At 28.0% G+C, this 13,959-nt stretch overlaps 1 protein-coding gene across 3 annotated transcripts in view; it reads left to right on the forward strand.

The window, feature by feature from the left end:
• Positions 1-13,959, forward strand: part of LOC107450354 (PTB domain-containing engulfment adapter protein 1) — a 49,751-nt gene that overhangs the window by 23,312 nt on the left and 12,480 nt on the right. For all 3 annotated transcript variants that reach the window (XM_016066121.4, XM_071178413.2, XM_016066119.4), the window contains exons 3-8: positions 2,947-3,011; positions 5,350-5,421; positions 10,310-10,408; positions 11,527-11,664; positions 13,226-13,342; positions 13,858-13,959. In XM_016066121.4, the coding sequence (XP_015921607.2) occupies positions 2,947-3,011; positions 5,350-5,421; positions 10,310-10,408; positions 11,527-11,664; positions 13,226-13,342; positions 13,858-13,959 (593 nt within the window). The remainder of the gene's footprint in view (positions 1-2,946; positions 3,012-5,349; positions 5,422-10,309; positions 10,409-11,526; positions 11,665-13,225; positions 13,343-13,857) is intronic.

The following is a 13,959-nucleotide window of genomic DNA, read 5'->3' on the forward strand; positions in this document are numbered from 1 at the left end:
CAAGCTTCTGAAATACAAAATATTTTACTATTTATTAAATTTTTGAATTTTAGTGTCCTTTCTGTTGTATACCATATTGTTTCACTTGGTGGGAAAATATTTTTTTGGTCGTTATAAAGTTGGTTAGGCTGTTTTCTTCTTGGATTAGTAAGTTTGATTTAGAGAAGTTTTCCTGCTGCATGTAAATAATGAAAACATGTATATAAATGCCTCTGAAATCCAGTTTTAATCTTATAATGAAGCCTTTAGTTTTCAACCACTTAATATAATTTTAATGAAAAGTTCTCATCAGAATTTTATTGTATAGTGAAATTCAATAACTTTTGCAAGAAACAAAATCTTGTTAGAGTTTTTCATGAATCCTTGTGCATGAGATTTCAATTATTCAAAGAGCAATTTTTCATTTTTGCTTTAATGACTTTTGAATCAGCGATCGAAACAAGCTGCAAGAGGCACAGGACAGAATTCTCTACCTATGGCAACATTTCTCAAGCTTTTACTATTAGTGTGTGGATAATCATAGGAGATGGAAGAACGCTAGTTTCTGTCTTGATTTTCAAACATTATGAAAAAAATTTAATTCAAGAAACTATATGGAACTCAAAACTGCATTAAAGATAGTTTCTAAAGAAAGTGTCATTAAAATTTTCAAAAATATTTTTGACAATTAAATGCAATAAATATTTTGGAAAAGGAAAATGTCTTTGTACATTCCCGTACAAGTAGAGAGGGGGGGGGGCAGTCAAGACATGGAATCTGACTTCTCAAATGGAGTATTTGAGCATCACAATCTTGAATAAGCTTACTACTACATGGGATACTGCTTATTTTTCATTTGAAATTTTTCAACAATTGGCATGATTGATTAGTTTGTTAAAAATTTAGTTTCTTAAAAGTACTCATCTCTGGCCAAAAGCTATCTGTTTACACTTTTTTAAATTTCACTTTCTTAAACGTTTCATTTGACAATTTTTCTACTCCTTAGAAAATGCAGTTTTTTGCTGTCAGGATGTCAAATATATAGAATCTTAACAGCATTTTTCAGCAATGTCTATTCGCAATCGCAACACTCGAATACGCCATCTGGGGAGAGACCGGTTTCATGCCTTTCGCCCTTCTCCCTTCCCTCTCCTGCTCTTTTTAGTTGTATAGGAATGTACTACGATATTTTCCCTTTTCTTAATATTTTTCCTTTTTATTCAATGAAAATATTTTTTAAAATTTCCGTGATACTTTTCTTTAGAACTATGTTTAATGCAGTTTTTAGTTCCATATAGTTTTCCAACTTAGAAGATTTTAATCTATATGAAAATCAAGAGAGAAACTAACGTACTTCCCTCCTTTATGACTTTCCACACGCTAATGGGGAAAGCATGTGAAGTGTTGCCATAGGTAGAGTGTTCTGCTCGACGCCACCTGCAGCCCATTTCGATCGCCAATTACCATTTATTTATAGGAAAATATTGAAATTTTTTGACAAATAGTGATACTTTCCTTATCATTGTGTGTTTAATTTTGCTGTGTTTTATATAAAAGCCTCAACTAGTTTTAAAGCTTGTGAAGTGTTACAGCATTTTGATTTTCAAAAGTTTCTTTGTTTTTAAATATTAATTTTAAATTCTGCATGTAAGAGCGACTTTCCAGAGCTTTAACTTAACATATTTATAAATGATACTTGATTTAGAAATTCATGCACTTACACACATACACAGGTGCTTAACTGTTGTGATCTATGACTGATACTCATATTATTGTGAGCCCTTTACTAAGCCACCAAGTCTTTTAAATCACTTAACAGGCACTTGACTGTTCAAATCTGTCACTGATATTCATATAATTGCCAGCTCTGTAACAAAGCCACAAAGTATTTTAATTTATCTATACATTAAATTTGGTCTTTTAAATTGTAAGAATATTGAAATTATGTTTAGATTAGAGGTATCTTAATTATACTATATTTATCAGAAAATTTATCATAAATCAGCTTTTTGTGTGGCAACATAGTTTGGTTTGCTGAGTAGCATTATTGGGGTGTAGCATATTTCTTTTCATCTGTAGAGTTTAGCTCTAGACTGTTTCATAATTTATCGTTAGTTTCTGTTTTCAATTTATTATTGAAATATAGTTGATTACAATCCTTTCATTATTTGATTTTCTAATATAGTTATTTTTTTAATTGAAAAAAAAACTTATTTTTTAAAATTACAAGCACCTAGCTGCAAACTTTTAAGTGATGATTAAATAAAATTAGTGTGTGCATTGTTTTTTAAATAAATTTTTAGCACTTCAAAAGCATCAATAAGCAATTATAAGACTTTATTATAGAATTGATTTGTTATAAAACTCTGTAAGTACCATCAGGTTTTTTTTTTTACTTAAAGTGAAAGTCAACAAATTACACTAAACTTAATTCCACTTTTTTTACAGAATGACATAAATATTTGCTTAAATCATTCCATGCAACAACATTTACTTTAATTTTTAATACAAAAAAAAAATAAATATCAGTTTTAGTACTTTCTATCTTAAAATATCAGTATCATGTAATCTTAAATCATCCTTTTACAACTCTTTTTCATTTGGAATTTTCCTGTGCTAGGTATGTGTTCTGTTTTCTTATTAAATAATTAGAGGGGAATTTTTTTTAAAATTTATTGATCAAATAAAAAGGTATCCTATTAAAATTGAGAAATAGCCAGAATACATAAATTGTAAAGAATAGTTAGAAAAATTCCTCATTAAGGTGTGTCTATTTGTTGATTTATTGTGAAAAAAATCTTTAAGTTTTTAAGTCTTTAAAATATGATTTAACTAGTTCAGATTTAAACAGTAATATTAAGTTATTATTTCTACCTTAACATTGATATTTATTAACATATTTTTATCTTTTTTTTATTTTTCGACTTGTATCATAAAGTAAATTTCATGTTAATTATTTAATTATAGCTAACAAAAGTTGGATCCACCCCCCTGATGCTTTGCAGCACGGCCATGTCGCATACTTAGTGAAGGTAACTTCAATTGTTTCTTCATTTTACTATTTCTAATCTTCATTTCATGAACCATTTGAGGTATTTTTTATCAAATTTTTGTTTACAAAATTTACCATATTCATCATTCAAAAAGCATTTTATATGAATTTCTTTTTTATTTATTTTTTTTTTCCTCCTTGAAATCCCGTTTATTTCAGTTTCAATATTGATTATGGATTATCTCAAGTTTATTATCTCTTTGTTATCATTCTTTTGTCTGTTACCTCATTACTTTTCAATGTTTTTTTATGAGATATTTTTTTATTGAATTGTGAGAACTGATTTCCAGCTTATCTAACCTAAATTTTTATTATCTGAATAACTAGTTACTTTATATTTAGTTGTTTATATTCGTTTTAATTTATAGGTGCATTTTCATCAATTTATTCTCAAACCTGCAGTTAAAAAAGTGCTATTTAGATTATATAACATTATTAAAAATTTAATAATGTTATTATGTCATTATTTAAAATTTAGTTTTGTGACAGTATTAAATAAAATATCGCATCTTTTGTTAAAATATACTACTTTCCATAAATGAAGAAATATCTTGATATGATAATTCATGAATGTTTAAAACACAGACTGTATAGATTTTGTTGCTTTAACAATCTAAATAACTATCCAACTAAGTTTTTATTTTCAAAATGGAGTTGAAAATTTTGTAAACTTCTTGGTTTAACCCTTTCAGAAAAAAATTACTTTCCTGCAATAAATACTATGACACTAAAGTTTCATTGTTTAATCATTGTAGGTTAGTTTGTTCTGTGCTTAGAAGTAATCTGAAATTTATGAACTTATTGTTCTTTTACCTTATTCACTATAATTGTTCTGTTAAAATTAGTTTCATACCATCTTAGGAAGATTAATGTTAAGCCACTGTTTGATTAAAGAAAATTGCATTCATATTATGGAGTAATAGAAATTATATTCATTATTATATTTTTTCTCCCAAAGCGCTCGGGTAGCGCAGTTGATAAAGTTGTCACTTTGCAACTGGTGAGCTGAGAGTTGTGAATTTTACCCTGGTTGCTAACTTAAGTACCTGAGTGATTTATACATGGCAAGGTGCATGTAAAATCAGTTGTGGCTAAAAATTATCTTATTGATTGTAATGTGCTAGTTTGGAGAGTGCTTAGACGCTGCTCACATTATGTGCTGAGGCTAAAATTATGTAGCATTTATTCCCTAACACAGAATTTTTTTCCCCTAAGTGGGCACCTCTTAATTCAGACATAAATGTGATTTTGCCATTGTTTTCTTTTTAAAAATATGCATTTACACCACATACCCCGAAAAATACTGATTTTTAGTTGGAACTCACAAAGACCAATAATTTCTTTCTTCTTGATACAAAATGCATTTATTGTTCACATGTTTGTGTCATATTTTTGGGGTCAAATAAGTAGAATAAAAAATTTTGGTCGCTACACTGAATTGTTACAATTGACAACATTTGAACAATTTTTGTTTTGTTATTAAAGAGTTACGTATACAGGGCTGCCAACTTTCTATGCTTTTTAGAATAAGAGATTTCTAATGGTAGTTATGTTTGTTTTCATGTATTCTCTGTTATGTAAATTTGATATACTGATATTTTTTTTCTATACGTAAATGATTCAAAAGTTCATGTAAAAATCCACTTTGTTCTTGCTCTGCCGTGGTGAGGCTTTTAAAAAGTTACCGAAAACTCTGGAAACTTAAGTTTTTATTAGTCTACCTATCTATAAAATACTTTGTAAAAAGCGTAGTAGTTCGCATCCCTGCAATTTATTTGTGAAATGATCTTTAAGTTGTGAAATATCAAATAGATTTGATTGAACACTGGAAGTTATTTTCTTGTGTAATTTGGATTTAAAATTTATAATGAAATAAATTTTCTGTTCAGTTTTATTTAACACCTATTTAAGTTTATGATTTATTGGTTTATCTATTTTGTCTCTATCTTCACAAAAAAATCTGATAGTTCTGCTTTTTTTTATTATTATTATTATTTATTAATGACATTAGAATTTTGCATTACCCTGTAAGATTCAATGTTTTGAACTTTTCTATCAGTTCTAAAATTACTAAAAGGAAATTCAAACTGCAGGTGATGACTTTAAAAATTTTCATATGTCCTACGGGATGCTCTAAAAATTCAGTATAGTTGTATATGATTTTTTTTTCTTTAATTATTGGAAGGTCATAATTCTAAAATGCTTTCTTGTGAGTAACCAAGCTCGTGGCCCTAAGCTCATAGCATTAAATTATTGCCAAATTTTTTTACCTTCTCTTTGATATTAGAATTCATTCTTAAAAAATTTTCTCTCTTTAGTTTTTAGGAAGTGTTGAAGTTGACCAAGCAAAGGGTATTGATGTAGTTAAAGATGGCATTCGAAAATTAAAAGTAAGTTTTATGTGAACTTTTCTGTAAATTTTGAACTTCTGAACTTAATTTGTAATTTAATTTATCAGCCTACTGATTTTTGGATATATTTTTTTATGTTTTTTGACAATTCAATTGAAACTTCTAAATTTTACTGCAGTTTCCAAAGTTTATTGAATTCTGACATTAAAATTTAGACTGTTTTTAGTTACTAAAGTAAATTTCTAGAAAATCTTTGTCTTTCTAGTATAGTATGTATATTATAAATTATTTCTACATGCAATCATATACAACTTTTTAAATATTTTTGCAAGCAATTGAAATGAGACTGAAAAATATGAAATTAAATAATGTGCTTCATTATATGTCTGCAGTATATTTAATTAAAAAAAATTATAGATTTTTCTTTCTTCATGTGGAATTTAATTTTTTTCTACTTCTATTACTTGTAATTTTTTATATCTTTAAAATCTTTTTATTCACATTCTTTTGTGTAAATTTGTAATGTCTTATTGTTTGCTTAAAATTTTTCTCAACTTGTTTTTACATATTTGCCAGGTTATCGGTGGTCATCTTAAAATATTTTTATTTCCTTTATTTACGCATGATAAATAAATAATTTCAGTAATTGTGTTTTGGTTATATTTCAGACAATAAGCTTAGTTTTTATTATGTACAAAATATTGTTATTACAGTCCTTTGCACAGTGTTTTCATCATAGAAAAAAAATGGGTGAGAATTTCTCACCCTTTCTCAAAAACAGGGTGAAATTTCAGAAAGTTAAGTGAGATTTCTAAAAACTAAAAAAACACAAATAGACTTGAAAAAAAAATCATTTCTTTTATTATAATACATTTTTAACGTCTTCTAATTTTTAAAGCATTGGATATTCTTGCTGCATCATCATAGAAGATTTTGCCTTTACTAGGTATTTGTCCATCTTACATTAGTGCATAAAAAATTTGAACGTCTTACATGAAAAAACCTTACCTACCGTTAACATGTGGTTGCAGAGAAATGTGTTCTGAAAGGGGTTCCGTTGTTTGGTTGTGTTCTGTTGTTCGAAAAGGTTCTGAACAATACTGGTAAATAGGGAAGCTAGATAACGGAGCAAATGTTGAAAATAATGAAACATCCAGGAAGAAAAGTGAAGCGGATTTTATTCTAAATAGTGTAATTCGAAGCTTCTTCCAAAACGCGAGAAATTCGGGAATTTTGAAATTGATTTATAGAATGCGCGAATTTCTCGCATTAATAATTTTTTAATGCGAGAAAAGAAAAAATATGCTAGATTCTCGCGCTGTAGTGAAAACACTGTTTACAGGCACAATATTGTTTACTTTCTTTTATGGTTAATTTTTTTTTTTAAAGGCTTGCAACTTTGCTGTTGTCGATTGCTAGCATAACTTTTGCATTTTGAGATTTTTAATTTTCCTCTTAAATGCTATAGTTTTTATTGTATTATTTTCAAGTACTAAGTTTTGCAATTTAAATTAAATAAGTGTGATCCATTTTTCTCTAAATGAATTTGCAAATATATTTTAGTAAGGAATTTTTTTCGTCATTAGTGCGAAATTTTTATTCCTTGATAACTATTTCAGAAACATATTTGCATGGATAAAAAATTTAACTTCAATGCAAACAATAATCACTGTTTAATTTTGAAATCATTCTGTATATTAAATTAGTATTTGGACACACAAAAATAGGTAGAATGTTGATCATCCTGGCATTTGCAACCATTATTAGTATAATAAGAATTACAAGAGGGGCCTCAATATATTAAACAAAAATTCTATACAAGAAATTTTAATTTGGGATGCTTTAAAAAATTACAAATATTTAAATTCATTCATAAAGAGTATCCTCTCTAGCCAATTCTAATTAATTTGAAAACCTCCTAGCAATACCTCATATTTATTTTTATCGTAAAGTACACTGATATTCATGAATGATAATGTATTAATGCGTAAATTACCAATGCTAAAAGTTGATTGAATACCTAAGAAATGTATCAAAATAAACAATTTGAATTCACATATACTTTTTTTTGACTATATAGAAAATGTTAATGTATATAAATAATCATAAAGAGATATAAGACAGCTTGTAGAAATAAAAGAAATTTTTTTAATTGTTTATCAAATGGCATTTTTGTATTTCATGTAAGTCATAATAAATATTTTTGGAATTAAAAAAATATTCTACATTGAGGCTTATATCCTGTCAGTTTTTACATTCTTATTATTTTTATCCAAAAATGTTTATGCGGTTTAAAAAGTTTTTTTTTTTTTCCAATTTTCAAGCTTGCTGTTATTATAAGCTATTGTAAGCAGTTACACTTCTTTTTAATTGCTGTGATTTTTAAATAATTTTAAATCTTTTGGAATTATTTAATACAGTAAAACCTCATTAAGTCGTCGTTTTCCTATGGTCCCGACTAAGCCTCATAGACAATAATGTGAAATAACCCTCTTTTACCCGTCATCGAATTTAATTCTACTCCGAATAACTCATCACCCCAAAAAATGGCAAACCTATTTTTTTTCACACTTTTGTATACCATTCTGTTATCTTTTTAGACCCGCCCCTTTTACTTTAAATATCTCGGGGATTTTATGACCACCCACAAAGTTTGCTCTACAGCTGTGAGCATTCCTTTCCTATTAGGGGATATGGATTCTGGGAATTTTGCGTGCCAATCATTCAAAGTTCTCACTTCTTGCTCCGACTCAGTCGAGTGTAGACGTTTTTCTTTATTGTACATACTTCAGTGGGACTTCATTTCATAGCAAGTAAGCCCCGCTATAAGGGCCATTTTTTTTCTTACAAAATTGTGATTTGATTATGTTTCAAAATGCCGGGAAAACGAAAACTTGCCCCGTTATCTCTTAAAGAAAAAAGGGACTTAATTGCACTTTTTGAAAAGTCAAATGTTTCGAAAACAGCTTTTGCCAAAGAACATAATATTCCGAGACTAATTGAAGTGATATTCTATCATCTAAGCAAACCATTGAGGAAGCAGACTGCAAAGACAATACAAAAAGAATGAGGAAATCAAAGTTTGACGAGATCAAGGAGATTTTAGTTGGATGGTTAAAGCATGCAAGATCACAAAATGTGCCTATTTCTGCTGTCATTCTTAAAGAAAAAGCGATGGAAATTGCTAAGAAGTAGAACATGGAAGATTTCCATTGCAGCAATGGTTGGCTGGAGCGTTTCAAAGACAGAAATTGTCTCTCTTTTAAAACGATTTGTGGGGAAGCCGCAGCTGTTGATGGTGATCGTCTTTTGCCTGTTAAAACTCAAGCGTTTAAGGGCGAAAAATGCACCCCTGGAAAAGCCAGCAAGCAATGTCTAACACTTTTGCTGGGAGCGAATATGAAAAGCTTAACCCACTAGTGATAGGCAAGAGCAAAACGCCACGCTGTTTTAAAAACGTTGAATTTCTGCCAGTTGAATATGAAGCAAATTCAAATGCATGGATGACTACAACGATTTGGGAATAGCATATCCGTAAATTGGATTCCCAGTTTTCGCACCAAAAGAGAAAAGTTGCCCTTTTTGTCGATAATTGCACAACTCATAGTCAGCCTGAAAGCTTAAAAGCTATTGAAATCGTTTTCCTTCCTCCAAATGTTACTGCACTTCTTCAGCCATTAGATCAAGGGATAATTCAGGACTTCAAAAGAAAGTACACAAAAATGCTAGTAAAAGACCTGATAAAAGCATTGGATAAAAATGAAAAGTTTGAAGTTTCCGTTTTAGACACGATCAATTATGAGCATAGAAGTTGTAGCTCAGTTTCTTCGCAAACTGTTTTTTATTGCTTCAGGCACACGGGATTTGTAGCCAATGCAGAATCCGAAGATATCCTCTGTGAAGAAGTCGACCCCGAGCTCTTAGAAAATTTGCTGTAAGTTGTTAATGAAAAAGGTTGCAATGTCAATGACGTAAATGCATTTGTCGATATTGAAAATGACATCGCTATATGTTCACAAGCAACTGTAAAAGATTTAATTTCAGAATTTTTAGATGAAAAGCAACACAGTTCCAGTGAGGATAGTGATGATGAGAATTCGGGTGGAATTCCGACCAGCAAGACTGAAGCATTAGAAGCCTTAGAGAAAGTTAGACAATATTTATCATCAATTGAAGGCACAGAGGAAGAATTCAAGGCGCTGATGATATTGGAAAAGAAGGTTAATAGCAATCAACAATTCTTGCATCAATCCACTATGTTAAGCTATGTTAATGCTCAGAAATAAAAGAAAAAGTGGTAACTATACAAAAGTATTTGTATTCCTTTTCTACACATTTATTTACATGTGTATTACATTCTAAAAATCTAGTTTTTCTCAACGAATCCTACTGCAGTCCATTAAAAAACTTCAATGTTTTTTGTTTTTTTAAAGAAATTTCTAACTCCGTTTAAGTTGTCGAAAATGTTCGGTCCCTTGAGCGACGACTTAACAAGGCTTTACTGTAGTTCTAGTTCTGGGATAAACAGGAACAATCACTTATAGTAAAACAATTAAATCTTATTTTTTTAGATTTAATTTAACAATGAATGAATGTATGGGATATCGAATTATAAAACTTCATCAGAGCCATCTAGATTTTTTTTTGTTTTACTTTTAGTGCTGAAGATTTCTTTTGCAACAGAAGTTATTTTCATTATTTTTTAAGTTCTTAATATAAGTTCTCCATCTGTAACAGAGACTGTCAGAGTCAGTTATTACCTTAAGCTAAGAAAATTTAGAGGTTTAACAAGTGGATGTTTCGTATATTTTGCAACGTCAAATATTGTATAAAAAATTTTGTTCATTTTGCATGTGGTACACTACTGATTTAGTTTTATTCCTTTTTACGTTATTCTTTAATTAGCTTTTTTATATACACATTTTAGTTTAATCAACAATTGAAAAAATCAGAAGGGACCAAAACACCCAAGGTTGAAGTCACAATATCAATTGATGGTGTGGCTATTCAGGATAACAAAACAAAGGTATACTTTGCAACTCCATATTTAAATTCTAGATTCTTTTTTTTTTCTCTCAGCTACTTTGATTTATGAATGATTCAAAACTTGCCAATTTATTTTTAAAAAAGTTATATTTAATAATTTTATCAGATTTTTAATCAACTTCAATATAAGTCTCTCATTTTGCACTTTTCAATTGACATAGCTTCTAAATTCATATTTTCCCATCATGATTTCTAGTTCCAGTTTATGTTGTTGCTTCACATATGCATTGTCGACGACAATTCATTATAGCGACTTTCGTGGTTTAGACAAAAACGTGCCTGAACCATGTGCATAATTAAATATTTACTCGCAGCTAAAATAATACTTAACCAATATTAAAAAACAATGATTAACTGATAAAAGAAGTTGTTAACTTTGCAGAAAGATTGGTAATCACTGTACTTCTTTTCTTTATAAATATATATGTAAAATACTTTTTAAAATTACTTGTGAGTGAAAAAAGCAATTATTGCTTCATGGGTGAAAAATGCAATAAAAATAATATGCTAGTTTGGGGCTACCATTTTGGATAAATAACATAGATCAAGATAACTGACAAGATCACTTGTTTTGACACAAAAATAAACCACACAAAGATGCTGACATGGCAGAAAAAAGAGTGAATGTAATTTTCATACAAGAAAAGTATGATTGATAAATTTATTGATATTGTATCATTAGAAAAACAAAATTGCATAGATTATGAATGACCATAAAGTACTGTCACCTAGGACTTATGATCAGAATTTAGAGTATCATTTTACTCTCCTTTCATTCAAAAGAAACTCAAAGTGTTTTAGATTTATTGTGTGGTGACACCAAAGGAAATAATGGTTTAAATAATTTCTTTGAAATGTTTTTCTTACTCAAATGGCTAAATTTCGTTTACTATATTGAAATGATCAGTAATGTTATAATGGGTCATGCAAAAGAGTGTATACTGTATGATAACTCAATTTGTTAAATGTTTGTATAGAGATTTAAAAATCTTAATGACTTTCTTGCATTCTTGAAGTGACATTATTGATTATATATTATTCCTATGGTTGGAAATTATTTGTATTGGAAATGTTATAATGAAAATTTTTTCTTTGCAGCAAATTTTCCACCAGTACCCTCTGCATCGCATTTCATATTGTGCGAATGACAAATCTGACAAAAAATTCTTCAGTTTTATTGCCAAAGAAGATAATGGGGAAAAGCACATGTGCTTTGTTTTTGCTAGTGATAAACTTGTAAGTTTTACCCTGCATAAATGATTTTTTGTAGTTGTGTTTAAAAATAAATATTAATTAATCCCTAGTTTATTGTAAAAATGTAGTGGTAGCATTTATTATTTTCTTTTCCCCTTTCCTGTTGATTTTAATCCTTAAGATGCTTATCTTTTAGAAGAAATTTTTATTGAAATTTTGTGTCTACAATGTCTGAACATGTATATGAGAGAAACTAAGTACTATGTAATAATTAAATATTTAAGATATTTAAAGGCTTGGTACGTTTTTGTACATAACCTAAAAGCTGTTTTAGTTAATACAGTTCACACAATATTGATAACATCTTTCATCTACTTGTATAAAAAAATGTCAGCTAAAAATGATAGAATTTCTATTAAAGAAGACTGAAAAGGCAGAATTTCACACATGTAGTTCTTAATCACTATTGCATTGTTAATAGTTTTTCTTTTTATGTACACTTTTTTTATATTCATTTATAAGAGTTATTCTGAAGTAGAGGTATAGAAATATTGCTGAAATTATTGATAGTTCAGCGTTTGATTTCTGCACAAACATGTATCATTGACTTGATCTTATCTACTTTTCTTATCTAGTCAATTAAAAAAGACTAGTATTCTAAATTAACTAAATTAGTATTCAATTAAAAAAGACTAGTATTCTAGAAAAAAGACTAGTATTCTAAATTAACATTATATTATTTTGAAAATTCGTAATAATTATTGTAATAATAATCTATTAAATTTTGAAGCTCAAAATACTTGCCAAACTAATGACTTATAGTTCTGATGACTTTATTATTTAAAGGTGTCCTTTCTTTAAAAATATAATGCTTTTTTTTAGAAAAAATAATATGTAAGACTGCCATTAAAATTTTTCATTCAAAGTTAGTTTTTTATTCTATACACTTCTTAGGCAATTAAAATCTGGTAATATATAGACAAATTTACTCAATTTAAGTAAAGTATTTGTCGAATATTATCAAAACTATATTCAACAAAAAATTAACTATAATTATATATTAGATATCTATCATGTCAATTTCTGGTTAGGAGAACACTAATTCTGTTGCTTGTCCAGCAAGGTGAAGTTTTGTTGATAAATGCAAAAAATAAATCACATATTAATTGAGAGCATATAAATAAAAACAAGTTACAGCAAAAGAAGAGACAATTGAGTATAAGAAATAAAGTTTGCTATGATTTAAGTTGTTCATTCCTTTGTTTCTGATAAATTCCTAATGAATAGTTCTTCAGATACCTTATTTTTCAAATTAGCAATGTTATATTTTAATAAATTATTTTTAGTGCTGTAATATGCTTTAAAATTATTTTGCAATCATTTTTTAAGGCAGTATGTTATTGTTACTTTGTAACCTTAATCGAGAAACAACAAAATATTTTCTGACGTTAAATATTTTTTTTTTTTGTGTCTATTTTGCTAATGCCATTTTTTATCCATAATTCTTAAAATATTATCACATGATCTAAAAATATCACATTATATATACATTTTTTACAGTTATATTTTTGGATTTTAATTCTTATTACTTTATTGAAAATAGGCAGAAGATATTACACTAACTATTGGGGAAGCTTTTGATCTGGCTTATAGAAAGTTTTTAGATACTTCTGGAAGAGATTTAGAAGCAAAGAAACAGCTAATGATTCTTCAAAAAAGAGTAAATTACTTAATACATAATATCTTTACCTAAAATTGAAATATACATTCTAGCTATCTTTTTTCAAAGATAAGAAAATCAAGTAGAAAATTGTTTTCTTCCACAATTGACTTTATTTTGTACACAATTTTCTTTTAGATGTTTTTCAAATTTTTTTGTTCTTATACTTTTAATTCCCAATTTTAATTTCTTAAAACATAAGACGTCTCACAACTGTCTTCAGATTGTAATTCAATTCGTTATATATATACCATTTATAATTAGTTATGTATGTTGGCATTCATCAAATTAAATCTTGATTATATTCATTTCATCATAATAATTTTGTAAATTGAGAATTTTTTTTTCATTTTCTCAGAGTTTATTAATTAAATTTATGTATTCGTGAAAAATTATTCATGTTTTGTTCTTTATTATAAGAGATTTGTAGCAATAACATTAATTTTACTTCAGGTACATGTCAAGATATATTGTTATCAGATTTATAAATAAGGTTCCTTTTTTTCAATATTTAGGTACAGGAGCTGGAAAAAGAAAATTCACTATTGAAACAAAGACTGTCAACTTTTACGAAAGAATCTATTACTAGTAATGGCAACATGAAAAATGGACAAACT

This window comes from Parasteatoda tepidariorum, chromosome 6 (assembly GCF_982258835.1).
Source record: "Parasteatoda tepidariorum strain Cologne lab strain chromosome 6, Ptep-v5.0, whole genome shotgun sequence".
NCBI classification, from domain to species: domain Eukaryota; kingdom Metazoa; phylum Arthropoda; class Arachnida; order Araneae; family Theridiidae; genus Parasteatoda; species Parasteatoda tepidariorum.